Source organism: Opisthorchis viverrini (genome assembly GCF_000715545.1).
Source record: "Opisthorchis viverrini unplaced genomic scaffold opera_v5_27, whole genome shotgun sequence".
NCBI classification, from domain to species: domain Eukaryota; kingdom Metazoa; phylum Platyhelminthes; class Trematoda; order Opisthorchiida; family Opisthorchiidae; genus Opisthorchis; species Opisthorchis viverrini.
This window is the reverse complement of record NW_008751682.1, coordinates 40,338-61,680: the sequence shown is the minus strand read 5'-3', so window position 1 is coordinate 61,680 and position 21,343 is coordinate 40,338. Positions and strand designations below refer to the sequence as shown.

Genomic DNA, 21,343 nt, shown 5'->3' with positions numbered 1-21,343 from the left:
ATTTGTGTATGTGCTATTCATGGTTGTACGTGGGCTGGGATGCTGCCAGGGCGCCCACACCTAGACAGGAGGAGGAGGACGATTAGGGTCCTCAACCAAAGCCTTTGGCTCAAAAGCCTAACTGCAAGGCAGCGGTGTTTGGCGGGAAATGCAAATGCATTACCATTTCTACGGAACAAGTCGCCACATGTTCCAACCCCCAACCTGGAGGGCCAGGAGACTGTGTTCGTCAGACCTCTAACCATTGACCAACCTGGTATGAGAGACTCTGTGAGTGTCGCGGGACACTCTCCAGTATAGCTCAACGGATCGCTGAGGTGCGCAAACCGTCACACCACGGTAAGGTCCAGTCTCCTCCGGACGGACTATATCATGGTAAATTGTATCCAATCATACTGGGATTCAGAAATACGGATGTGAGGAGCTGATGCATTAGTTCACTCCTCTAAATAGGTCCAGTCTCCTCGAGACGGACTATATCATGGTAAATTGTATCCAATCATACTGGGATTCAGAAATACGGATGTGAGGAGCTGATGCATTAGTTCACTAATGCCTCTAAATATGGTATGAAAATGAGTCGAATCGTGTGTGGTTAGCTGCATCAGAAAATGATGATGGTTTATCGGAGACCCTAGTTTGGTTGTTTATCTTTGCCAACGATAGTTAGGTATTCTGGCAACAGCCAACTAGTAAGTTGAAACTCTAGACGAACATAAAATATTTTGCGTGAGAATTTCTTCCCTTAACTGGGGTAGCAATAGACTGGTTATGATAAACTGGATTCAGTTGCTAGCTTCTGATATAAAAGATCACATCAAATGTCAGTTATGCCGAATTCTGCGATAGCCATCAGAACATACGAATGACAGATGAGTCCTTCCCTCTTCTTAATTCCTTAAGTTTCTACCGAACTTCAAACAACCGAAAGGCTATGAACAATGTCATTCGGAGTTAAACAATCACCGATCACTTAGCTTAGTGGGCCTTGTGGTTCGTTTGCTTGGGTTGCACGTCCACTCGAGAGATATGCGCGCACACATGAGGATAGGAACCTATCTTCGACAATGCACTGCCCTGCTTCGCCCTTCTTGGGGCTCATCAAGTAGGCGCAGTCCCCGAGTTTCCATCATCATGTTTCGCTTGAATCTAGATTGCACCAAATCCGACCAGTACACTCATTTGTATCCCAATTTGGTTTTCACGGGAAATTCACCTGAACGCCTCGTTTATGACGTTTTTGTTCAGCAATCTTATGAGTAGAGTGTTACATCTATACATTGCAATACGATATCTGATAGCAACCGAAACATGAGGCGGGCTGGTTCGATACATTCAGTTGAAGAAGAATATCACAAACGAGGGACTCAGGAGGGATTCATGTGGGTCTCACACGAAAACTAAATTGATATGCACATGTCTCAGAAAGCTAATCTGCTTGTAAAGCTGCTCACAGTGGGATGCTCGATGGGTGCCAAGTAAAATCTAGCCTCGGGTTTCCCGGATTGGAAAAGTGGTCTTTGGACTGCCTGTTTGTATCCACTCTACAAACATTCCATTCAGCCAGTGGCATCACTTCATCGTGAGATGTTTGGGTGCATCAAACAATGACGACCACATAGTGTTTTTACGCCATTAAGGTAAGCTGTTTCCCAGACTCTGATGGAGATTTTTCTCCCATGTTTTTGAAGCTGTATCCCGATCGCCCGAACTGTTGAGCTGGTGGATATTTAGTGCACCACCTGAAAACCACTCACGGATGCTAAGTTGATTGGTGATAAGTGCCCATTAAAAACGTGTGAACTGAATAAATTTCGGGATAACACATGTTTACCTTGATCACCAGTCTAGCAAAGAAGTTCGTCGCGGTGTCCAGCTATTGGGATTCAGCTGGAAGATCAAAGAATATTATTTCCAAGCTCAACGACACAAGTGATCTTTCTCTTCACAGAGTATCCAGCTAACACATGACAGTAACCAGGGTTGGGGAAATCGACTGAGGTATTCGGTGGATATATTCTTGATGCTCAAAGGTCCAGAATTTAAAATAGCACACTGGTGCGATGATGTTCAAGAGTGCATACAGTCAACCAACCAGAAATCGGTAGAAATCTCCACATGAACATGCAATCCACCCCATATACATTCAAGCGATTTACTTGTCTGTGTATATTTTTGGACGAGTATCACAAGTGCACTTTTGATCAGTAGTGTATATTATGGTGCCATTCAGAATGAATTACTTAGATACTTACATATTTTATTTATAAACGGTACACTTCAGTATTGCGTTATGTTGTAAGGGGCTCTACAGGGTGAGAGTCGTACCTTTCTTTTCATGTGGATAATCACTTTGGATAGGCATGTGTTTCCTGTGGAGCTCGACATGTTAATGCGTCATTGCAAGTAAACAGAATTACGGTAAAGACCAACTATATTGCAATATATTGTGCGATGGTACTGTGTCAAACAACATCCATGTGACAGACCATCGACTTCGAATTTGGGCCTATATCGAGTGAGACAGAGATCAACCGTCATGTTTTGATCCAAAAGAGATTTGCCGTATGAAGATTGATGTGTATTTGGTGAGTCTGGCGCGGTTGCTGACCAGGCCTGTCTGATAAATCCAGCAATCGCGGCTTTGTTGTTTTACATTTCCCCGATTGATGGGTAAAGATCTGGAATCAACAAGCTAATTATCCCTGAATAACTTGACCAAGTCGTCGGTGCAAGACAAAGAGTACAAAAGACGGTGTAGCCGGCAAATACGTTAACTAGGGAGCTGTGAGGAAGTTTGATTAGTCAATAAGTGGAATTCCGTCCTACTGTGTTTAGATGAAGTGAAGTTGTTTATTTCAAGCGGATACACATGCCGACTACAAGTAATTTATTTACGGTAGTTTATCGGTCTCTGAATATGCAGCGTGCCAGGATCACACGGACACCGTCGTGCACCGACGAACACACGATGCAGTTTGATTGGCTTTCCTAAACATACGTAACCGAAAATCAGCCACGCCCGTCAAAATATCGCTATTGCAATTCATCTTTGGTGTTGTTTGTTGGTCTAGTTGTGCGTCATCAGTTACCTATCAGAGAAGAACAGACAGGTCACTACGACTAGAATACAGACTCACCATGCTGCACCTTTCTCATAGCATTATACGAGTACTCAAACTCTGGTGGATGCACACAAGAATAAGCAAGTACTAATGAAGTACCAACACGCCTGTCTCTATATTGGGGCGCTATCGGCCTGTTAGACCCGGTGAGCTTCCTCTAGTGTTGTTTGCCGCTGGAAGAGAATTAATGTGTTCCGCTTTGATTAAGTTGGAATAAGATTCAGAGAGCCAGGTCGTACCTGTGCTCAAGATAGAAACCAGGACCGACTATTTCAGTTATGGGGGCCAACCAATGGATATGGTTGCCATGTCACCAGAAACACGAGGGCTGAGATACTGCCAGGTCGCCCGAGCCAATGCAGGAGCAGCTTAGGTGCTGAAGTTGGACTAGAACCACGGAACTTATGGTCAGTAAGTTCGCGCCTTAATTATAGGGATGTCTCACGTTTGTCGCAACACGGCCACCGGCTTCCCGTATATTGTGACGCTTATCTCTGGCACGCAGGATGTATGTCCGAGAACACTAAGCAGGATCTAGCAGACGATGAATTGGTCATATCTTTGCATTACGTCAATTACTTGAGCAGCGTCATTTCTACCGTAGACCAACAATCGCGGTTTTCTTCGACTTTGAAGGAGCCCTTGACTCTGTTGACAGATTAGAGGATGTGCCCTTAAAGATTGTGAACATTCTTAGCACACTTTATTTCCATACTTCGATAGGTTTAGGTTGTACACTGAGCTGTCCAGAAGCATCCTGATAACTGGTGAAGTTCAATTTTGTCGTCGACGTCACTCTAGGAAACCGTGAACTTATGTATCGAAATCACGCTTGGAGAGAGATTAATGAATTGGGATTATGCGAACGACAGTTTTCATGACTGTTTGATGAATATCTGTCCACGCAAAGTACTTTAGCCACAATATCGGAGGTAATATCATGGCATGGCTTTTACACCTTCAAATAGCAAAGCCTTAGTTCAAGATCCTCATGCCCTTATGCCTCTCTAAAACTTTTGAATGATGAGCTTGAGTTTGTTAGGCGGTTCATATATATTGGCATATGCATAAGCCGTGATTACACTGTAACAGAATAAGTTAACGCACGTAAATGTGGAAATGACGACCCAAACCTCGGACACAGCTGTATACAGGACGTGTAGACGTTGTCGCAAAAGATAGTTTATTCTGGCACAAAGAATCGGGGACATTTGCAGACAGGTCATAGAAACATGGTGCATATACGGTTACAATGTGCTGACCAAATATGTTCAATGAAATCAAAATGGAGGTCCAAGTGCCAGGAATGATTATTACGCACAAAGCGACGGCAGATACCTTAAGAAATAAACCAGCAACGTCGCCTTTGGTCTGAAAACCATTTGGACATTAAAATAAGGTTATCAAAATTGAGAACAGCCTAACAGTGAGAGGACGATATATTGGAAAAACCAATATAGACGTCTTCGTGGATTAGCTTAGTCTCACAGATGAGAAAATTCAATAGCTGGGTCAGTGACAGTTTACGACAGACGCTCTTTCAGTAGCTTGAAGGCTTTCTCCACTTGTTTTTGAGAGCATTCTGGTTCCCACTGCGTACTGAGAACTACGTGTGCCCGGCCGACGGGGCCACAACCAGTATCAACCTGTCCTACATCCCACCAGTCCAAACCACCGGTCGCCTCCGCAATAGCTCCTGCCTGACGCGCCAACCGTTCCGCAGCCACTTCACATGACAAATGTCCTCGTTCGCGTATGCGACGGTGAGCTTCATCTTTCGTTAAAATTGCGATCCATACCTGCAGTACCGGTAAATGTGATAGTAGAGCATAGTACAGTGTCTGAAAGCGCACAAAAAAAATCTAGATAGGCGAGTTCATAAAACAAAACAGATCTGCTTCAGTGCGTACCATTCAAATCAACTGAGCTTCGCACTGGGGATGGGTATTACTCAACGAAATACACGAGGCTTAACCTTAGTCAAGGAAAACTGGCCTTAGGAGTGACTAATGAATGAAATTCTAGGAGTCGCTTACAAATTCACTTTGGAGAACGGTAAGTAAACAGTGGGTCAACTATTGTGACTACTGACATTCATTCATCTCACATACACTTAATGCGCCCACTACGGCCACTGGTGACCGAGACAGTATGAATAGAATACAGGGCATAGAACTGGCAAGCGTGTCATGTGCAGTTTTAAACTGGACGAATAGTCATGTGGCAGTTTAATAATATCAGTGAAGAGGAGCCTCAAGAAAGTGGTTTGGGTTAAGAGTGTGAAGTCTAAACCGATCAAAAACCAAATAGTTTTCCGATTCTTCAAATTAGTTGTCTTAAGACTTAGTGACCCACATACCAACAAAATTCGAAAACAACGACCAAAAGGAATATTCAGCTGAAGTACCCTAGAGCGGCCCCAAACCCGAATCAAACGTAGGCTAGTTTTCTTCCAACGGACGAGTCTTGGGCCGAAATCACCCAAACTAACCAACGAGAACACTTTAAGCAAATCAGCACTAATTTTTTAGTTGCCTTGACACTCGCTTAAAACTCACTTTGTGTTCGTCAAAGCGAGAAGTTGCTCAGCAATAAATTTATCCATTGTTCAGCAAATGTTTCGGAAATCGCTCAGCTGTAACAATCTTTCAGTGCCTAGCCCCCATACCACCCGAAGGAAGCACGCCGGCTGGGATACTACCGGGCTGCCCAAACCTAGACAGGGAAGTCGAGAGGCATAGGTCGGGTTCGAACCAAGGACTTCCCGGTCGTTAAATTCGTGCCCTAACCACTGGGCTACCTCGCCGCTCAGCAAGATAGTCTACTAATATAAAGCTAAGTCACTGTTGGATGTAGATCGGGATTTTTCAGTTGGTGTGGGCACTAGGATCGATGGGATACGGAAAAAGCTAAGATTAGGGGTTCGCAAGACTTCAGTTGAACATCGTTAGGGTTTGTCGGCCTGTGTGGGTGAGTTCTTGATAGGAAAATTGGGTCACGGGGAGCTGTAGCATGAAACTTTGTCAGGTTGGACTTTCTACGATGCATCCAAACCGATCATTTGTAACTTTTCCTGACTGACAACCAGGCACCACCAAGTATCGACTCAGCCGATCCGATACACCTCTACACATGCCAGGTTGCTCCATCTCTTTTATTCTGCTCTGTTTCGTCCCACTCTACTCTATTCTGTTCCTTTTGATCCAAATTAGGATACTTGGCGATTTCTATCACCTCGGTGCTTGGTGGCTGTGGCGCGAACAGTTATCTTCACCTCCAAATGTCAATATCTAAGTCTCTTCTGTGTCCTGTGTCTGGTACATGTCGGTACATCACCAAGCCTCTGATCAGCGTCTGATATTCGTATGCATTTCTGGGTTGTTTATTCCTCGTTTGCGTACGCCAACAATACGTTAGCTGTGCTTAGTCCAGCCGCAACACTGTCCCCGGAAGGGATCAAGTGAAAATCAGGGCTGATGAAACGGATTACGACCTTGCTAATGTAAAAAAATGCAAGTTTCAGAACCGGTGCTACGATTCGCGCCATATTCACCGAGGACCCAGGCAGCAGAAATAACCGAGCATCCCAGCGCGAGCAGAACAGAATGGAGTAAAAATAGGGAGCGTAGAGCTTGTGAGTGTGTGGAAAACTGCTCTCTCTCTCTCGAATAAGCAGATACAGTGCAAAATTAATCAGGGCTGATGAAACGGATTACGACCTTGCTAATGTAAAAAAATGCAAGTTTCAGAACCGGTGCTACGATTCGCGCCATATTCACCGAGGACCCAGGCAGCAGAAATAACCGAGCATCCCAGCGCGAGCAGAACAGAATGGAGTAAAAATAGGGAGCGTAGAGCTTGTGAGTGTGTGGAAAACTGCTCTCTCTCTCTCGAATAAGCAGATACATGGCGGTGCAAAATTATCAATCAGAAGTCAGTAACGGAAGTGGTTGAGGTCGAGAGTAGAAAGTTCAACCCGGCCAAAATTCATCCAGAAGCTCTCTCTAACTGGATCTCTGTGGCACAACTTATCCATCAGATCGAGGGAAAAAATTCGAATCATGCTCAAAAGTAGTCTTCAGCTCAACTAGAAGAACCAGACTACCAATTGTGTCCGAATTCACGCAAGTTTCCCCAGCCGCAACACCCATTCATTCTCACTAACTAAAAAAACTGTTAACTGACACCTAACACTGATTTAGTCTTCCATTAGTGGGTGTTGCAGCCTGCTTTTGTAACCAAGTCACTGGGCCTGACGAAGCTAAAATCTAAAAATAGCCAAGCAACCGACTGTTTTTCAAAACCTTTCTGGAATGACGACTTTTGGACTGGTCCCAAGCGTTCTCCAGTTAACTAACCATTCATTCCATTTCCAGTGTTAGGAGGCAGTCCCCCTAAAGAACATATTGCTCAACATTTCTCTCTCTCTATTTCAGCCTTTCATTGGACTGTTTTGTTCTATTCCATTCTTGATTCTTCGAATCTCGATATTGGCTATTCAGTTGCTGCAGCATAATTTCCTCAAGGCTTTTTGTCTTCTCAGTTCCGTGTGTAACTGACAGGGTTGATTGACTGATCAGTAGAGAACCTAACACACAGAGTATGCTTAGACCAATGAACATAGTTTAAACCCATGGTGAACAGCACTTTTTGTAGGGAAGCCTTTGAAATTCCGCCCGTATGCAAATCCAAGACCATAACGGATTATATTTCCAACTTTACATCCGGTTGAAAAGTGAAGTGCTATTCAAAACAAAGAAAACCAATTTTGCGGGCCATTTATAGGTAAACGGTTGTCCTGTAGCTGTAGCTGAAAAAGATCACCCAAACCGGAATCGTGCTTGTTGCTCGTACACCAAGGCTTAGCGTGCCTCCACGACGAGGTACAAAATTTGACACTCAAGAACTCCCTGTGGTCAGGATTAGGCCGATGTTCCCATGATTACTACAGTAAGAGGCGCGCCACTTTCAAAAACGACTACCAGTGAAAGGAAGAAGGCCTTCGCTGCGGAGTTATTTATTCGGAAATGCCAACAGACCATTGAACAGGGAAGCAAAACTCTAATCTGCATCTTAGTTACAAAAACTGGACACAGATCTTCTCCCGAACGAGACTTCTTGAACTTTCCTGGAGATTCATTGACTCCACTCATTCGCCGGTCAAATCCAAGCAATTGTTAAAAAGTGGCTCCACAAATTCCTCAACTGATCTCCTTTTTTCAATTGACGCAAAGCGAAATTCTACGAACAACACATACTGCTCGCGTGCCCCCCATCAGTAGCATCACCGTTACACCAGTACACGTTTATCACCTCACTTCACCACACGAAGGTGAACAAATTGGATAACCGCCTAACCGTAATTGTGGCTCGATACTTGGTAGGATGCGAACTAGTTTGGAGTTCCTTATCGTTTTTGTGCGGATGTGTCTTAATAAAACTTCGAGTTTACCAATGGTTCGAGGGTCACCATCTAGAATTCAAGTGAATAATATTCGATCAGGTGGACTATCAAACAACAGTTTAAGCGACCTCTTCCGGGTACGAGCGAATCACTAGTCTTGGCGGTTGTTTCACCCACAAATCAGCTAGATTTCGAATATCTCAGAAGATTTTTGCCTCCCCAACTAAAATTATATAATGAAGAATCGCTTTTCCAGAACAACACGCTTGGAAGAGCTACAGTTCACACAGAGTATTAGTGGCCGGCAACAGGCATGATGAACAAGCAAGAATACTGATGCTCACGTAAAATTTTGTTCTCCTACTTACTACAATTGCCAGAAATTATATGGGAAAAAGCAGACATAGGACTAACAAAAGTACCATAGATATACATTCAGTTGCACAATTCAAACTGAACACTATGTGAAGTGGAATAGTTTTCCAATAAGCTTAGATGAACAGTCCAACCCATGCACAACCGCGACATTTCAAGCCTTCGTACTTCAAATTCGTTAGCAATATGAGAGCAGGAGAGTTGATATCATACATAGAAAAATGTACCCATCCAACAAACGGGTAGCTCCAAACCACTATCACTACTGTCTATGCATTATTTTCCTCACAGAAGTGCACAGTAAGTCTAAAGCCCAGACAGATGGAAACAGTAGTGCTAAAAATGAATGTCGAAAAGCTTTCGTTTTGCATATGCAACAGTGGCTTTATCTGAGAGACCTCGAAGAGGAAGGATTGCTATCGCCCCTATGTGATCAAACAGTTTCTCTAACAACGGGCCTCGATATCACACCCCCATGGGTTATCACTGGGTCACAAATGATGATGAGGATGCGGCTGACTTTGACTTTAGAAAAAAAATTATGAACTACGAAGCAACAAAAAAAAATTGAATAAACAACTCAAATAGGCCCACAATTAAAGGCAAAGAGTGACATTTTTCACATTTCTCATGAGGTGTGCATCGTCCAGGCATCAAGAATTGAACGTATACCCGGTTACAACAACGAGAAAATGGATAAAAATCAACAGACTTCCGAGGAGAGACCAACTAGCTCATACTCACCTCATCACAAAATCGATCCCAATTGGCTTGTAAGAGGACAGCTGCATCCAAAATAACAATTGGTCTGGAATCAGGACTCTTCGAGTTAGACGACTTTTCTTCCAGTTGCACTAAGAATTCTTGCACCTGACGCTCGATTTCCGGCCAAACTAGTTGATTTAATTCAATAAGACGTTGTGCATCGGCGAAAACAATCTTTCCCAGTTTGGCTCGATCGATTTCATGTGGTGGTTCCGGACATGCGATGGCATCGAATCCAAAATGGTTCAGGAGTGCCTTGTAACAGGGAGTGTCAGGTCTTGTACACCGAAAAATAACGGATAACGAAAAGCAAATTAAGCTGAAGGGTTGGAAGCTTTAGAGGTGCGTGCTGAGGACACATTCGCAAAAAGCGTAAAACTTCGTGCATGCAAATGTTAGCCTCAAGGCTAAGCCACAAACAACGATAACTAGCGGTGTTTCTGAATAACCATCAGAACACCAAGTAAGGAGACCACCCAAACATTTGGTTTTGAGCTCTTGCTACTTAGATTTAAGGGAGTAGTTATAGTACTTGGGGAAATCAGTGGGCTCCTGCAGGCTTCAGCCACAAAACCCATGACCTGAGCGAAGTAACTTTTTTCGATCAATCTGGTTTTCAACCACATTTGTAGTTTATGGTATTCTTCAACTGAATATAATGCACAAAGGCCGCCTCATGTTTCAATTAGCAGGTTATTGGAGATATTGTAGTAATTTTCATGATGAGCGAAGTAACTTTTTTCGACCAATCTGGTTTTCAACCACATTTGTAGTTTATGGTATTCTTCAACTGAATATAATGCACAAAAGCCGCCTCATGTTTCAATTAGCAGGTTATTGGAGATATTGTAGTATATTTTCATGAGGGAAACTACTCGCAAGGCTGCTGAAAACTCTTCGACGGCCCACGACCGTGAAAACCGAATTGATATGCAAATGCAATCCGTCTAGTTTGGGCTTAAGTAAAACAGACAAGTGGTGAATGAAGATAACATGAGCGAAACAATCCGTTTGCTGATATAACGACTACTCAATATATAGCACATACTATCAGTTTGGAATGCTGCTGTCGGAGGGGGTATCAATGGTACTGACAGCCCTTCTGTTTTGATTATGGGGTCGATAAAGAATGAAAAAGGCGATCTCTGTGTGCGGCATAGTCAGGTGAGAAAACTCATACACGACGTTCTCACTGGCAAGTAAGGGCCTAAGTTCGAAAAGGCCCAATATGGTGTGTGGATACGGAATACGACAGATGGAACTCGGAGAGTTTGAAAACCTGAGTCACAGAAGGGCGAAAGGAGAGTTGGGCTGACCACCAACCTTGAAAGCAGCAGCATATCAGAATACCAATTGTGCGGCAAGTTTAGAGAATAAAGGACAAACGGGCTTCAAATGAGTCCCATTCGCGTTTTACATTACCACCACAAATTTACAACAGCGTTTTCTTGCTTCATATTCTTTCGTTTTTGTTTACAGCAGAGGCATAATTGTCAAGTGAAATCCATAACAACGTAGACAGTTGCATATAACCGCACTTGTGGTTGTTCCAAGAAGAATTCAGTTTAGGCTATTCGTGCAAAAATAACTTGGATGGTTGGCCATCATTTGAGGGATGGGAGCAATCACCGTCCCTCTGTTATCATTCGGCTTCGCTTAGTTACTTGGGAATAGGTTAATCGAACAAACCCTGTCTGGTGGTTCATTGAACGGGTTATTTTACCAACAATAACACGACGAGGCGTTATAGCGATACAAATGCTCACTTACCTGTACGCCTCGTGCCCAAGTTTATCACAGTCAACCACATGAACCGAAGGGCTGACATCAGCCAACCTACGAGCCAGTGCGGATTTACCAGCACCAGAGGGTCCTGCCAAACCGATCACATAGGGTAGACGGGCTTTACGATGGTTGACTGCGTCGACGTTAACGGGTCTCAAAAGCGTGCCCAACAGGTTGAAGCGATGTATTGATGAACTCAGCTTCGGTTCATAAACTTCGTCTGGCAAGCTTTCCGGGCTGCACCTAGGAAACCCAAATTATGCAACTGTATTAGATAGTTTGCTTGTATATCCCAATGGCTACGCAGCCTAACCTGTCGGGTATTCAGAATGAATAAAATGGATCTATTTGTCAACTATCTCGGTACGACGTGGGAAGTAAAAACGTAAACGTAAAATAACCATGTAAAGCTAACTCTTCAGACTAAAAATTACAAAAGCAAGGTTTCACTGAATAGATCCACAAAGCTCAAACCGAGTCATGTTAACAGTAGTCCTATACAGCCAGTGACTTTAACCCCCCCTCTGAAAAAGCAAACGGACAAACCTTCAGTCCGCCAAAGGCAGCAAATTTAGGTAGACAATAGCTTTTCGATTTCGCTTGAAAAGCTGAAATACGGAGCAAATTCAAGGGGTTCATGGGATGAACATACGCTGTGTGAATACCTCCATGCAATGGCTGTGTAAAGTCAAGTAAACCTTATGCCTCCCACTCTCTTCTGTTGTGACGTACCTCGCTGAGATCAACACAGCCGCTTTTAGAAAGTTCTGGGACGCGTGAAATGAGGATAAAAAATATCATGCAGCTATAACACCCTTTCGGTGCCTAGCTGTCATGTCACCCGGACGAAGCACGAGGGCTGGGATACTGCTGGGTTACCCAAACCTACCAGGGGTGTCGAGGGGCAGAGATCGGGTTCGAACCACGAGCCTTCCGGTCAGTAAATTTGCGCTCGAACCACTGAGCCATCTTGCATGAAATGAGAATGTCATCCTTGAAAACGGTCACCGAAAACACCTCACCATTCCCTGTAAAGCTATGGATCACCACTGTCATTAGCCAGTAGCAGAACAAGCACGTGCATGTGGGCCTACTTTTATTGGGGATTTATGTTTTATCTGCTTTGAAGACAGATCATACAGACAGAGCAACAGCCAACAAGTCAGGATTTAGCACCATGATTTTGGGTTGTTTTAGCCATATTCTTCTTTGTGCGTATGCATAAGCAGAACATGCTCCACTTCACCGCTTTCCTAATCAGTCGGTCTCCTTCCCCTCGAATTTGTAGATTGCTGAAGTGAAAGAGGCTGAGAACTCAACGACCTATAGGGCACCAGTAAAGCTTGCTTTGCGGAAGTATACTCAGCTGCAGGATAAACCGGCTTTGATATCCCTGAGTGAGATGCACAGGTCAATCAGCGCGGATGACATTCACAGCATCGTGTGGACGTTGTCCGGGAATACATCAGAAACTTCTGTGGATAAAGACGCTACGTGTAGCAATCGAGCACCAAACAAGTGTTTGCAACACTTTTTTGAGCTTACTGATGACGGTCAGTACAACATCAATGGGTCGGCGTGATCATTCGTACAAATATTCAGTTGAATCAACGTATTCTAAAACTAGTGATTGCGGTCAATTGTGTAATCGTATACGAACGCGCTTTTGTCAGCCAGCCTCGCCTGGAGAACGCCCATTCAGCTGAAGTCCTGGGATGTACCGGGCATATCTAGAGGGTTCTATACCATCCTTATAATTTAATGCTGGGACAGTCCAGCTTTTGCACCGCGGACGATCTCACTTCCATCCATGATCTTGAGCTTGGATGACGCGATTGCGATCAGACATCCTACGAACCGTGGGGAAACCAACCTAAGATGTTCACTTTAATTAGTCTGCACCAGAAAACGGTAAGAACCCTGCTACATGAACCTTGGTATCGTGAATTTGGTTCTTCCTAGTTAAAAAAAAATGTCCAATATGCTTGGATGCAGTAGTCAAGTACACGGCCCGAAAGAAGCAAGAATTTACTAATGTGCTTTCAATAGCAACGCGAAGCGACTGAACGTCCAGCACAGATGGGCAAAAGTAAACTCATCAGGATTATACTCTCGAGTATACTGCGTACCTTTTTCGAATACTGGGAGCAACTACATGAAAAAACACCGAGTGATGAAATTAAAATATATCCGCACTTGCCAAAGTGTCAGAGCCCACAATATCTTTTCAAGTACATAGGATCATACGCCTATAACAAGAGATAACGAAACAGCCTAAATGCATGTCCATTACATCATATCTAAAAAATGCTTAACTCGGGCGTTCATAAGGATAAATCCATTGAAACGTACCACAATTTCATCTCCTAGCCAAAACGAATTAAGGCAATCAACCTGGGCCTAAATTTGGTATGAATCCCCTGTTTTTCATCTGTTTCACGAAATTTTATATCTAATACCAAAAATCCAGGCAATATTAGATGCCCTAGTTGACAGGAGTCTTCATTTGTGCTGGCTACCCAGCCAAATGTTGGTGGTATCCATACTGCCCCTTGTCAATGTTAAGATATTCCGTCGTATTGTCTCGACGTTCCGAGGTGAGTCGAGATGCTGCAAGAGATGCCTCTGAGTTGCATGTCAGACTGCTACTTCTGCCATTGTGGAAAACATATTCAGAATCCTGTCGGAGGCACTCTAACGTCGAAAAAGTCACATCTGTGCTGTAATCATTGAACGGAAAATTTAAATCAACATCCAATTTTTGGTTGAAAACATTCAAACCAAATGTATGTCTGCCTTAGTCGACATTAAGTGACTGACGTACATAGTGTCAGTATGTGAGCCACGCGAGTCGGCCGGTCGCAACAGTAAACGAAATATAACTGCGAAAATTCCCCTAATACTCCAAAGTTAACGAGGAACACGATGGTCTTAAAATGATACAGCTTTATATGGCGAGTATAAAATAAGTAGGCTGTCTTCAAATGGTGCCTAACCTGAAAAAGAGACACACAAGCAGTTGTTTTACATTCAATAAGTCACAGTAGACCCAGTCCGGTTCGCGAAACACGACAAAATTACCGAGGTTCATTGACCAAGTCAATTGCTNAAGTTCTGGGACGCGTGAAATGAGGATAAAAAATATCATGCAGCTATAACACCCTTTCGGTGCCTAGCTGTCATGTCACCCGGACGAAGCACGAGGGCTGGGATACTGCTGGGTTACCCAAACCTACCAGGGGTGTCGAGGGGCAGAGATCGGGTTCGAACCACGAGCCTTCCGGTCAGTAAATTTGCGCTCGAACCACTGAGCCATCTTACATGAAATGAGAATGTCATCCTTGAAAACGGTCACCGAAAACACCTCACCATTCCCTGTAAAGCTATGGATCACCACTGTCATTAGCCAGTAGCAGAACAAGCACGTGCATGTGGGCCTACTTTTATTGGGGATTTATGTTTTATCTGCTTTGAAGACAGATCATACAGACAGAGCAACAGCCAACAAGTCAGGATTTAGCACCATGATTTTGGGTTGTTTTAGCCATATTCTTCTTTGTGCGTATGCATAAGCAGAACATGCTCCACTTCACCGCTTTCCTAATCAGTCGGTCTCCTTCCCCTCGAATTTGTAGATTGCTGAAGTGAAAGAGGCTGAGAACTCAACGACCTATAGGGCACCAGTAAAGCTTGCTTTGCGGAAGTATACTCAGCTGCAGGATAAACCAGCTTTGATATCCCTGAGTGAGATGCACAGGTCAATCAGCGCGGATGACATTCACAGCATCGTGTGGACGTTGTCCGGGAATACATCAGAAACTTCTGTGGATAAAGACGCTACGTGTAGCAATCGAGCACCAAACAAGTGTTTGCAACACTTTTTTGAGCTTACTGATGACGGTCAGTACAACATCAATGGGTCGGCGTGATCATTCGTATAAATATTCAGTTGAATCAACGTATTCTAAAACTAGTGATTGCGGTCAATTGTGTAATCGTATACGAACGCGCTTTTGTCAGCCAGCCTCGCCTGGAGAACGCCCATTCAGCTGAAGTCCTGGGATGTACCGGGCATATCTAGAGGGTTCTATACCATCCTTATAATTTAATGCTGGGACAGTCCAGCTTTTGCACCGCGGACGATCTCACTTCCATCCATGATCTTGAGCTTGGATGACGCGATTGCGATCAGACATCCTACGAACCGTGGGGAAACCAACCTAAGATGTTCACTTTAATTAGTCTGCACCAGAAAACGGTAAGAACCCTGCTACATGAACCTTGGTATCGTGAATTTGGTTCTTCCTAGTTAAAAAAAAATGTCCAATATGCTTGGATGCAGTAGTCAAGTACACGGCCCGAAAGAAGCAAGAATTTACTAATGTGCTTTCAATAGCAACGCGAAGCGACTGAACGTCCAGCACAGATGGGCAAAAGTAAACTCATCAGGATTATACTCTCGAGTATACTGCGTACCTTTTTCGAATACTGGGAGCAACTACATGAAAAAACACCGAGTGATGAAATTAAAATATATCCGCACTTGCCAAAGTGTCAGAGCCCACAATATCTTTTCATACGCCTATAACAAGAGATAACGAAACAGCCTAAATGCATGTCCATTACATCATATCTAAAAAATGCTTAACTCGGCCGTTCATAAGGATAAATCCATTGAAACGTACCACAATTTCATCTCCTAGCCAAAACGAATTAAGGCAATCAACCTGGGCCTAAATTTGGTATGAATCCCCTGTTTTTCATCTGTTTCACGAAATTTTATATCTAATACCAAAAATCCAGGCAATATTAGATGCCCTAGTTGACAGGAGTCTTCATTTGTGCTGGCTACCCAGCCAAATGTTGGTGGTATCCATACTGCCCCTTGTCAATGTTAAGATATTCCGTCGTATTGTCTCGACGTTCCGAGGTGAGTCGAGATGCTGCAAGAGATGCCTCTGAGTTGCATGTCAGACTGCTACTTCTGCCATTGTGGAAAACATATTCAGAATCCTGTCGGAGGCACTCTAACGTCGAAAAAGTCACATCTGTGCTGTAATCATTGAACGGAAAATTTAAATCAACATCCAATTCTTGGTTGAAAACATTCAAACCAAATGTATGTCTGCCTTAGTCGACATTAAGTGACTGACGTACATATTGTCAGTATGTGAGCCACGCGAGTCGGCCGGTCGCAACAGTAACCGAAATATAACTGCGAAAATTCCCCTAATACTCCAAAGTTAACGAGGAACACGATGGTCTTAAAATGATACAGCTTTATATGGCGAGTATAAAATAAGTAGGCTGTCTTCAAATGGTGCCTAACCTGAAAAAGAGACACACAAGCAGTTGTTTTACATTCAATAAGTCACAGTAGACCCAGTCCGGTTCGCGAAACACGACAAAATTACCGAGGTTCATTGACCAAGTCAATTGCTTCGATTCGCACTGGATTAAGCCCATGGGAAGTGCGAATTTCGTTGAGTTTGTGACAGTTCTATCAGAGAAGAAAAAACGGAATAATGTGGGGCGCAAGAGAATGGGTCTCAAGAATATTGCCGTCAAAGCTAGCAGAACAGTGAGGTATACATTAGTTAAGAAAATAAGCTTGGTTGACTAGCCAACAACGAGGATTGCAGTTCCCTATGTTCTGTGGAGGTGAAGCAACCTCAAGATCAGAACACATCAGTAATCCATGAGCTGGAAGACCCCTCTGCTTGAGTTCAGGCAACAGGTTGAACAGTGTCTACAGGATGTGCATATTTCAAGTGGACAAGCAGAGCTCCCTTTTAGGCAGATCTCTCGCTAGAACTATGTTGGTAGTTGTCTCCTTCATGCGGCGAACTAATGAGACGCTCGTATGATTGAAAACAGGGGAATCGAGAAGCTGTACTTACATCTACGGATTCGGCACTGGCGACAATGCAGCCAAATTCGGAACGGTAGGCTGGTGGACCATAGGCATCCGTAAGCTCGACTATCTCCAGTTTGGACTTGGGAAAACCGATATCCAAGAGAAAAGACTGAATATCACTGCGACGACGATTGAAAGATTGAATGAGAGGAGCTAGGTGTTTGCTCTTTAGCATTGTGTCACCTGTAATTCCAACCAACATGCTACGTTTTGTCAACAACGCTCCAGTAGAAAGTAAGATTTTATGGCCATTGTGCAGGCGGTCGAAGGTACCACCAAGGCAAACATGATCATGACTATCGAAGATGCGTGTATCTTTCTCCGCTTCTAGAAACTCGCTCGTCTTGTTTCCCGGATTATTTTCTAAAAACGTAAGCAACATAAAACAAACCGAACCAATGGACGATGAGTTATCCGAATATAAAACCAAGGAGTCAATATGAATGAACTGAAACGCATTAAGTCTGTTCCCAGTACCTCAGTTGTCTCACAATTTTTTCGCATACTTTTATCAGACGATCCTAACTATCTAGGAGACCACACGCTATTAAACAAGTAACGACTTTTGGCTGAATGAGCTCGCGATAACTAAGTGGCTGAGACTCTGACTTAAAGGCCGGGAGGTCGGCAGATCGAACCTGACCTTGGTATCTCACTTGCTCCTATCTAGGCTTGCATCTCAGCGGCATCTTAGCCATTGCGCTTCCTTTGAGTGGCAGGGCAGGTAGGCAGAGAAAGGGTGTTACAGCTGAAGGGTTTCAATTATTATTATCATTACTATCCATAAGCTGGGTGGAGAGGAGCTGGCCCTTCAGTATTGCTACCGAACACCTCCGGTGAAGTGTTCAAACTACTAGCCGGGAGGTCGCGCATCTGCAACTCTGGTGTCTCGTGATGTGTAATGCTAATGATTCCAGATAAAGATAAAACAGCTGTACGGTGCTTCTAGGCTTTTCAGCATAGACTGGCTTCAATTCAAACTTTAACTTAGTCAGATATCCGGATGTTTCAGACCTTCGATGCACAAAAGTACAGAAGTGGCCATCTTATATAAGAAACCTCTATGTAGTTCCGAATTCAAATAAACTTCAACAGCATCCATGTTTCATGTTAAGGCCTGTTTAACTGAACTCACCCTATTGCAGTTTGACACCACACTCGACACTTATCACTCCAGGAAGTCCAGACCATATGCACATCACTGTCGTCCAGAATTTGGATACACCAGAAATTCTAGTCAAAGCACATCGACAACATAAGCAAGAAACCCGACCCAATTTCGTTTCGGTCCGGTACTTCCAGACGTATTATTCTGGCATCTTTATAACTCAACTGTTTCCGTCAAGCCAAGTTTTTTAGCACAAAAAGCTGAAAACAAGCATTCCGAATGATATACAGTCAATGTTTTTAGTCACCCGCCTTCTTGATCAATGAGGTGAGTTTATTAACGTACCCGGCTTTACAAACAACAAAGTTTTAGTAGTTTTGCCAGTATCCATAAAATATACGCTGTTTTTCCAACGAAAATACAGTGAGTGGCAGAGGAGTACTTCGGAGAATATAACTCATGTTTCTTCAAAAATCAAAATTAAAAAAACCACTCAGCTGTAACACCCTTTCGGTGTCTAACTGCCATTCTACCAGGAGAGAGCACGAGGGCTGGGATACTGCCAGATTGCCCAAGCCTAGACAGGGGGAGTCGAGAGGTAGAGGTCGGGTTCGAACCACTGACTTTCCGGTAAGTTCCTTCAAGCTCCCAATTCACCCAAGTCTTCATCACGACGTGCAAAGCCTGGCTCATATAAACGCGAAGATAGAAAAGAACGCGATGAGAAAATAATTACTGCTACCAACACTAAACAGAGAACCCATTTTAAAAGATAAATCCTGCGAATGGTTTCTCGGCGAACATTTTTCTTCCTTGAGGCGGAGTTCATCCGTAGGAAAAAATTGACGGAAATCAGCTACTTTGCACGAATTTTACAGCAAAGCTATAACTGACCAACGAAGTCACTTTTGTTGACTTTCCAGAGCTTGGGAAAACTCAAACCGATAGTACTAAACAGAAGGCACCTTGTCGAAATCGAAATTGATAAAACTTACCGACAGAGGTAACCAAAACATCGTTATTAAAATGTGGATTTAAAATTCGAGCATAATGCAGAGCCTGATCACGGGATTGGTCGTGGGTTAGAACCACATCGAATTTTATGAGATGATCTTTGAGATCGGTTGCTGGCAACACCAGGCGTACGTCCAGCAATGGACATACCTGAAATAGATACGGGTGATCTGCACGGCCCGCTTACTTCTGACGCTGTGTTGTAGCACAGTGAAACCGCGAATTTCCAAAAGTCAATTCCGAACTTTGTTGCTGTGGGAAAGGAAACAAAAAGTTCATGCTTTATGAAGCTGGATGCCGACGTTAATAGTGATCCAAGAGTTTGCTTCTTCGTCACTGACGATAGAACGAGGAGGCCTGTGCTGTACATTGGGTGACCACGTCTAGCACCGGAAGTGACAGGTCAACAATATCTACAATTGATGTATGTCAAATGGAATAAAAACATGACAAAATAAAAATAAATAAACAAATCGTTCAGCTGTAGCACCGTTTCGGTGCCTAACTGCCATGCCACCAGAAGGAAGCACGATGGCTGGGATACTGCCAGGTTGTTCAAGCCTAGGGGAGGGAAGTCGAGAGGCAGAGATCGGGCTCGAACCAAGGACCCACCGGTTAGTAAATTCACGTTCTAACCACATGGGCTGTCTCACCTCAGAATGATTTCAAATGAAGAACTCGAGTGTTCCTGACACTTGATGCAAGGAAGAAAATAAACAGCGATGGGCGCACATTAGCAGTTGAACAGTCACCACATAAATACTGATGACTATGGGTGAACGTGGCTCATTGAACTTACGAAAAGCTACAATGCCTCATCGTGAAACAGCGACTTATGAATTTACGTTCTGTGGATGCCACCTTTTGAAAACAGGAATGATGACCTACGCGTATTGTCCCCACATTATTCAAAGGGATTGGAGGGTGGAGAGCAAGCATCCACTCTCATCTTCGAAGACAGTCCGGGTACAAAGTCATTTTCGATCGAGAATTTCTGATTCACGGCTGGCCATCAAGATGGTTCTCCAAAATATCATGCCCTCTTGCCAAGACGACATGAAAAGTTGCCGATGAGGGTTCCGTCTTTTTCATATACAGCGATTCCTCTGTCTAACGGCTTACTCGTGACGATTCGTGTGGCTGTGAACAGATACTACTCTGCTAGACTATTCTCTCAAGAATGTTACTACCTTTCCTACACAACCAAATTTGACTGGCTTTCCCGAGGTCACCGTGGAGATAGAGTACCATGCAAATCTGCACTTGAGCTGGCTAAATCAGGAACATGAGGAAATGTGTTCGACTGTGTTCAGAGAAGACTTTTCCCAAGTCGTTCCTTTCATCTAGTGTAGGTGTCCTTGTGAACCAAGTAACTCCTCAATCATCTTCGTTTTCGGTCGTGGTAAGTCAAGTAAAGCCGACGGACAATTTTCCAGCAGCTGGACCAACTTCACCTAAGTTCAGTTGTGTTGAGGTTGAGAATATCCTTGGCACATGTAGTCCAGACAACGAAGCGTGCGTAGTACATGACCAAGTTTGTGGTGCTGGATGCAGTCCTGACGTTAAATACCTGTCACGCCGAACACAAGATTGACCATAATACGTTCTTTGTATTCTCAGACTTCCGGACTTGTGAGTATATAGGGAGAGCTCTCCAAAAGCTTCCGCACACAAAGCGGTGTCCGTCAGGGATGCCCACTCTCTCCATTCCTTTTCAACTTTGTGATCGATGAAATAATGAGACGAACGCTGGAGGGTCTCCAAAACCCTGGTGTTCAAATAGCCTGTGGAGAAAATATTGTCGATCTGGAATATGCAGACGACATCGTTCTCATGTTCGAAGAGGAGGA

General features: G+C 43.8%; 2 protein-coding genes across 2 annotated transcripts in view; one reads left to right on the top strand and one right to left on the bottom strand.

Moving 5' to 3' along the window:
• Window positions 1–19,863, bottom strand: part of T265_02191 (hypothetical protein) — a gene marked incomplete at both ends in the record, with an annotated part of 28,159 nt that extends 8,296 nt beyond the window's left edge. Inside the window, 7 exons of the mRNA XM_009166379.1 lie at window positions 4,660–4,924; window positions 9,649–9,946; window positions 11,440–11,697; window positions 16,869–16,954; window positions 17,355–17,734; window positions 19,475–19,643; window positions 19,681–19,863. Coding sequence (XP_009164643.1) covers window positions 4,660–4,924; window positions 9,649–9,946; window positions 11,440–11,697; window positions 16,869–16,954; window positions 17,355–17,734; window positions 19,475–19,643; window positions 19,681–19,863 — 1,639 coding nt within the window. The remainder of the gene's footprint in view (window positions 1–4,659; window positions 4,925–9,648; window positions 9,947–11,439; window positions 11,698–16,868; window positions 16,955–17,354; window positions 17,735–19,474; window positions 19,644–19,680) is intronic.
• T265_02192 (hypothetical protein) lies at window positions 16,315–21,016 on the top strand (the record flags this gene model as incomplete). Its single annotated transcript, XM_009166380.1, has 4 exons — window positions 16,315–16,384; window positions 18,977–19,109; window positions 19,981–20,107; window positions 20,999–21,016. The coding sequence occupies 4 exons, from the start codon at window positions 16,315–16,317 to the stop codon at window positions 21,014–21,016; spliced, it is 348 nt and encodes a 115-aa protein (XP_009164644.1).
• Between the last annotated feature and the right edge of the window lie 327 nt (window positions 21,017–21,343).